The 6,765-nt window shown below is 40.5% G+C and overlaps 1 protein-coding gene and 1 pseudogene across 1 annotated transcript; one reads left to right on the top strand and one right to left on the bottom strand.

Annotated features, from left to right (window-relative positions):
* The first annotated feature begins 421 nt into the window (after nt 1–421).
* On the top strand, nt 422–3,805 carry LOC113223528 (cytoskeleton-associated protein 2-like). The gene is made up of 2 exons (XM_026452950.1): nt 422–969; nt 2,062–3,805. Exons 1-2 carry the CDS (start codon nt 722–724, stop codon nt 2,306–2,308), a joined length of 495 nt encoding a protein of 164 aa, XP_026308735.1. The 5' UTR covers nt 422–721; the 3' UTR covers nt 2,309–3,805.
* A 1,279-nt stretch (nt 3,806–5,084) lies between these two features.
* LOC113223527 lies at nt 5,085–5,874 on the bottom strand (annotated as a pseudogene).
* Nucleotides 5,875–6,765: the final 891 nt, after the last annotated feature.

Genomic DNA, 6,765 nt, shown 5'->3' with positions numbered 1-6,765 from the left:
AAAAAAAAAAAAAAGAATGTTCTCAGAAATATTTCTCAGATTGGACCTTTCCTTCCTGTCCGACCTCTTCCTTACTTAGGCTATTACAACAACCTTGTCATCTTGCCATCACAGATTGTTACTTTTCATTCTCTACCATTCTAGACAGTCCTTTACATTGACCAAATTTAATTATATCTGTCTCTGGTGAATTGTTTTTACCAAACTTCTTTCATATAAAGCTCATTAAAATCTAGTTCTTGCTTACCTATCTAAGCTCAATACCTCCTGCTCCCACTCCTAACCTTGCTCCTTACCCTATATTCTACACACACTGGCTCTTTAACGTTATGTTAATAGATTGTTTTCTTTTATGTGCCATATGAAGGTTGTCTTCCTTGGTCTCGGTCAAGTACTCATTTTTAAGACCCAGCCTAAATGTCGCTTGTCCCATTCCCTAACCGTCTCCCTATAGCACAAGCAAAGTTAGTTGTTTCTTTTTGTGGGTTTTAAGAATCCTTTGTTCTTATTTCATATATAGCATTTATTTCATTTTATATTATTACTTGTTATATAGTTGGCAGCAGTATTTGCTGAGGAAGAGGAATGGTTCAGAGATGGCAATTGTGTTCTTTTATTTTGAAAATTTGGCCAACTAGGAACACCTTTAATGTCTTCTGATTTTGTTCTTAAAATTCAGCCAAAAGCTTAATCTATAAATGTATTTTCTGTAGGAGAAAATATGGAGAAGGCTTGTGCAACCAAGGAAGAAGTCAAAGAAGTCAGTATTGAAGATAAAGGTGTTGATGTAGATCCAGAAAAACTGGAAATGGAGAGTAAACATCATAGAAATTTGCTATTTCAAGATTGTGAAAAAGAGCAAGAGAACAAAACAAAAGATCCAACCCATGATGTTAAAACCCCCAATACAGAAACGAGGACCAGTTGCTTAATTAAATATAATGTGTCTAGTACGCCATACTTGCAAAGGTAAACTTTTAAAATGTACTATGATTTGTTTTCATGCTTGGGGATAATAAATATGGCATTTAAAAATCTTTGAGATAGCTTCAGATTACAGCTACCATGTATTAATATGGAAATGTTTTCAGGCCAGTCATGGTATCTCACGCCTGTAATATCAGCGCTTTGGGAGGCCGAGGCAGACAGATCACTTGAGCCCAGGAGTTCAAGACTATCCTGGGCAACATGGCAAATCCCCATCTCTACAAAAAAATACAAAAAAATTGGCTGGGCAAGGTGGTGTGTGCCTGTAGGCCCAGCTACCTGGGAGGCTGAGGTGGGAGGATCACTTGATCCCAGGAGGCAGAGGTTGCAGTGAGCCAGGATCACACCACTGCACTCCAGCCTGGATGACAGAGCAAGACCCTGTCTCAGAACAAAAAAGAAAACAGAAAAGTTTTTAAACAACTAGAATGTCATGAGAACATTTCACCTCTTAAATACTGTATTTACTTTCCCTAACTATTGCCATTTTGAAAAAGAAAACTTTTTTTTTGATTTTACTTGAATCTGTGTGGGGTTTTTTTTTTTTTTTTTTTTTGAGATGGAGTCTCGCTCTGTCGCCCAGGCTGGAGTGCAGTGGCCGGATCTCAGCTCACTGCACGCTCCGCCTCCCGGGTTCCCGCCATTCTCCTGCCTCAGCCTCCCGAGTAGCTGGAACTACAGGCGCCCGCCACCTCGCCCGGCTAGTTTTTTGTATTTTTAGTAGAGACGGGGTTTCACCATGTTAGCCAGGATGGTCTCGATCTCCTGACTTCGTGATCCGCCCGTCTCGGCCTCCCAAAGTGCGAATCTGTGTGTTATTAATAAGAGTAGGTTTTGGCATTCAGGAATTAGCCAGTTCTACAGATACTCAGGTATCTACTGTGTACAAGTTGTAATGACAAATTGAGAAAAGGGTAAGTTTCTCACCTCAGTGAGCTTATAGTACCTCTCTAAAAGACAATTACATGCTTTTACATGGTTATACAAGCTATATAGTATGGTACATATCATGAAAGTACAGAGTAAAAATGTTAACATGTTTTTGAACTCTGGGAATGTTGTTTTAATTTTCAGTGTGAAAAAGAAGGTGCAGTTTGATGAAACAAATTCCGCATTTAAAGAGCTGAAGTTTTTAACACCAGTGAGACGTTCTCGACGTCTTCAAGAGAAAACTTCTAAATTGCCAGATATGTTAAAAGATCATTATCCTTGTGTGTCTTCATTGGAACAGCTAACGGAGTTGGGAAGAGAAACCGATGCTTTTGTATGCCGCCCTAATGCAGCACTGTGCCGAGTGTACTATGAGGCTGATACACCATAACAGAAATAAAGCTCTGATAGGGAACGGGGTTTTTATTATGTGTGGGGTATTTTGTTTTGAGTAGCTTTATATTGCCCTTAGGTCTGGAGTTGGCCTTGTACCTATGTATCCTAAGTATTCACGGCAGTGAACTCCTTTATTAACATTCATGTTATGGCAAGAGTTGTCCTGTTCTGCATTGGAAAGCTAATCCTACCTTGTCAATCTCAACCGACTATTTTTTTTCTTTCAGATAGGTAAATTTTGTCAGCTAGTTTACTATGTTCCTTGAATATAAACAGTTTATAATACTACCCTGTTTGCTTTACTAAGTATAAGTACAGTAATGATGCATCACTAGCAAATGAGGTATTCTAGGTAAAATGTGTATGTTTGCCTTGACATGTTTTTAAAAGTGATGATGTACCTCTGCCTTTAAACAGAATGCTATTTTTTTTTTTCTTTTGGCCTTTCTTGGATTAATCAAAAATTGTATAGAATGACTCACTTGGAGTACTAAGACACAGGAGGTTTAGCTTGCTTTACCAAATTCATGTTACCCAGACTTGTGTTCTCTTGTGTCCCTTGGACTGCATGTTGATTGATGAAAAGTGTCTGTACTGTCACTTTTTGTCAGTAGTAGTCTGTGGTCTCGTGGCCTCTTTAGATTATAATTGGGGTCACCAAGAAGGATACTTAATTAAATATCCCATTTCTAAGAGAAGATACTTTGTGTGAGAAAGGAAAGATGCCAGATTTAGTGGTTTAACTTCTGTAACTTCACTTGATAGATTTTAAGCAATTAGAATGGACTTAGGGAAAGAATATATCATACTGAATAAATGTCATTCTAGTTTAGACAGCTTTCTAAAATACCTGATACTAATACTTGTTTTGTTCCCTATAACATAAAAACTTCACTGTTAAGTCATGTCCCCTGAAACATGATAGTTACATACACAGTTTTCTCTCCACACATAAATAACACTACTAAAGTTGTTTTGTAAGGTTCCAAACTAATAATTATATGGCACATATCTATCAACTCTACAATTTCAATTAAGTGACTTTTCAGTTGTGAAAGATTAGTTTAAAAATTATATGAATGTGAAGATCACATGCTTAGTCATTTTTATGTTCATTCCATTTGTATATCTCTTTTTCTATGTATTGATTTCTCACGTTGTAGAGAGTAGGACTTTTAGTCTGTGTACCTGATACATATACAATTAAAATATCTGTATAATTATGTTTTAATGAAGTTTATTTCAACAGATATTTTATGAAATGCAGTTTAACCACAGTGAATGAATTTTAGCTTTCCTTTTGAAATACATTGTAAGATTTGACTTGAGGTTTTTGACACTGAAATACATGCTTAATGGTATATTTTCAAAAATCATCAGTCTACTTAAATAAACTTTACCTAATTTTTTTCACTTTAACCAAAATATAACTATGCCCTTTTTTATACTTTCACCCAAAATATGCCATTTTGAAATAAAGTTCAAGCTTTGATACACTCTCAGCTTTTTAATATCCATACCATATATTTCATTTGTCTGTATAGCATAGCTTGAAATGCCTTTATAAAGAGAACTCAAGATAGAACTTTTATGTTTGGACAAGTTTTTGAGAGTGTTTTTTTTCCTCCTTTACCTGAGGGGAAAATCTGTCTCTAAATAATCCTAGTTCTAACATTCAACCAGAGGTCTAACTCCTTTGCTGATGTTTCAGGACAGCTATGTTATCTCCCTGCTAGGTTTATTCCAAGCTAAATGATGTGATACTGTGCATAAGCATCCAGTAGAGACATAACAGGGACCCCTCTTAAGGGCCTACTTGGATCTTCCCATGCATAGTAATAAAGGAAAAATCTTGAGTCTCTTCAAGGGAAATTCCAGGTACCTAGCTAGCCTCGTAACAGTGAATTGAGCAGCCTGGAATAAGGAAAAAAGGTTTGGTTCCCTACAGAAATGAAAGATAACATCTTGACATTTGAATGTTTTAGAAACACAGATCCATACCAGATGAAAATGCCAACCACTGTCACGTGGACCTCAGATAAGGGGAAACAGGACTAACTCTAACCACGATTCTTTGTTCTAAATTTCTTCCTGAGGGGCCTAGAGAGAATCATGCCCACAGGCCAAACCTTAACATTCCTTTCTGCTGACCCCAGGTTTTTAGACAAAGCCCTATTTTATCCATTGCAAAGCTCTGAATCTACCTATGACTTGTAAGCCCCTGCTTCGAGGTAACCACCTTTTTGGGCCAAACCAATTATAACCTCCATGTATTGATTTATGATTTTGTCTGTAACTTCCACTTTCCTAAAAGGTACCCCTGCCATTAAAAACCCTGTCTTCCAGCTGGGCACAGTGGCTCACGCCTGTAATCCCAACACTTTGGGAGGCCGAGGCAGGTGGGCTGAGGCAGGAGAGGCTCTTGAGTAGCTGAGATTACAGGTGCCCACCACCATGCCCAGCTAATTTTTGTATTTTTAGTGGAGGTGGGGTTTTGTCATGTTGGCCAGGCTGGTCTTGAACTCCTGACCTCAGGTGATCCGCCCACCTTGGCCTCCCAAAGTGCTGGGACTACAGACGTGAGACATCGCGCCCAGCCTAAAAAAAATTTTTTTTTGGAGGGGATACCAAATTTCTTTATTTGAAGGAATGGTACAAATCAAAGAACTTAAGTGGACGTTTTGGTACAACTTACAGAAAAGGTAAAGGATACCCCAACATGCATGCACTGCCTTGGTGACCAAGGAAGTCACCCCATGGCTATGGGGAAATTAGCCTGAGGCTTAGCTTTCATTATCACTGTATCCAGGGGTGTGCTTGTCAAAGAGATACTCTGCCAAGCGAGACTCGGGTGCTCCTATCTTGCGCAAGTTGGTCACGTGGTCACCTAATTTTTTTGATGGCTTTCACCTGCTCATTCAGGTAATGTGTCTCAATGAAGTCACACAAATGGGGGTCATTTTTATCAGTGGCCAGTTTGTGCAGTTGCAGTAGTGACTGATTCACATTTTTTTCCAAATGTAATGCACACTCCGTCGCATTCAGCCCGCTCTCCCACCCCAGTCTTCACAGTCTGGTTTCTTGATATCCTGAAGGAAGATTCCGCCATCTAGTTGTTCTGCAGCTTCATCAGTTTCTCGGCATGTTCCCTCTCCTCATGAGATTGGTGAAGAAAGTATTTGGCAAAGTTCTTCAAGGCCACGTCATCGCGGTCGAAGTAGCAAGACATGGACAGGTAAATGTTGGAGGCGCAGAGCTCCAGGCTGATCTGGCGGTTGATGGCGACCTCTGAGTCTTGGTGTTAGCTCCTGCGCACCTGCGAGACGGACGCGGTCGTCATGGCAGAGGCTAAGGACAGGCGGTGGCAGTGGCGGTGGCGGCGGCGGCGGTGGCTGCACGGCGCAGGGGCGGCGGCGGGGGCCTTTGGGCGGTCCAAGGGCGCGGTGAGGTGACGGAGGCCTGGCTATGGGCGGCCGGCCGGGATGGGGGACGAGGGCTGGGTTCCGTCCAAGCACTGTTGAAGCAGGAAACCCCGACGACTCTCGGCGAAGAACGTCTGGCCTAAAACATTTTTAAACAAGCAAGGAAGGATTCAGTTTACCACTCATAAATTTATCTGAAACTAATCCTGAAGGTTTTATTCCAGTGGGGGGAAAAAAATCTAGCCAGGCATGGTGTCATATACCTATAGCTCCAACTACTCAGTAGGGTGAGGCAGGAGAGTCACTTGAGCCTAGGAGTTCAAGGCTTGTGTACACTGTGATCATGCCTGTGAATAGCTCCTATACTCCAGCCTGGTAACATAGCAAGACCCTGTCTCTGAAAGAAAAAAAAAGTAAGTCTGAGATGTTAAGAAAAGGGTTAGCCACGGGAGGAGGATTTGCTCCTAGTGTTGTTGGATCTAAAACCTCCCCCACGCCATTTTTGCCCTTCCTTGGGGATCTAGATGGTTCATGCCCACAGCTGCCCTGCCCTGCTGATGGTTCTCTGGTCATTCCAGCTGCGGCAGTCTCTCACTGCCTGCCTCTTCTCAGGATGCCACCTCTGCTGTCACTGTGGGTGGGTGGACGTGGTGTCCCCCCATCCTGCTGCTACTGCTGTTGCCAGTTTCTTCCTCAACTGCTGCCAAAACACATCATGTGTCTTTTTATTACTATAAATTAATTGATAAAAGTTCAAATGTATGAACTTAAAAGTTCACTATTTAGCTCACAATTACATAATTACAAGTAATTAAAATTTTACTTTTTGTGAGTTTTATACCATAGAACCACGTTAAAATAATTTTTCCTTAATAATAAAGTAATATATGCTCATTATAGAACATTTGAAAACAAAATTGCTCCATTCCTGTTCATCAGCTTGGGGTACAAAAGGAAATCTCATTTGGTCAATATTAAATTAGATGGTTATATAGCCTGGGCACGGTGGTTGATGCCTATAATCCCAGCA

This window comes from Piliocolobus tephrosceles, unplaced genomic scaffold (assembly GCF_002776525.5).
Source record: "Piliocolobus tephrosceles isolate RC106 unplaced genomic scaffold, ASM277652v3 unscaffolded_41706, whole genome shotgun sequence".
Taxonomy (NCBI): domain Eukaryota; kingdom Metazoa; phylum Chordata; class Mammalia; order Primates; family Cercopithecidae; genus Piliocolobus; species Piliocolobus tephrosceles.
Note: the sequence above shows the minus strand (reverse complement) of the source record. Positions and strands in the feature narration are given on the sequence as shown.

Excerpts from the sequence above, each read along its gene's own strand:
- LOC113223528 (XM_026452950.1), top strand. The coding sequence starts at position 722 with ATGGAGAAGGCTTGTGCAACCAAGGAAGAAGTCAAAGAAGTCAGTATT. Across the intron at positions 970-2,061 it reads AGTACGCCATACTTGCAAAG|TGTGAAAAAGAAGGTGCAGT; the intron begins GTAAACTTTTAA and ends TTTAATTTTCAG.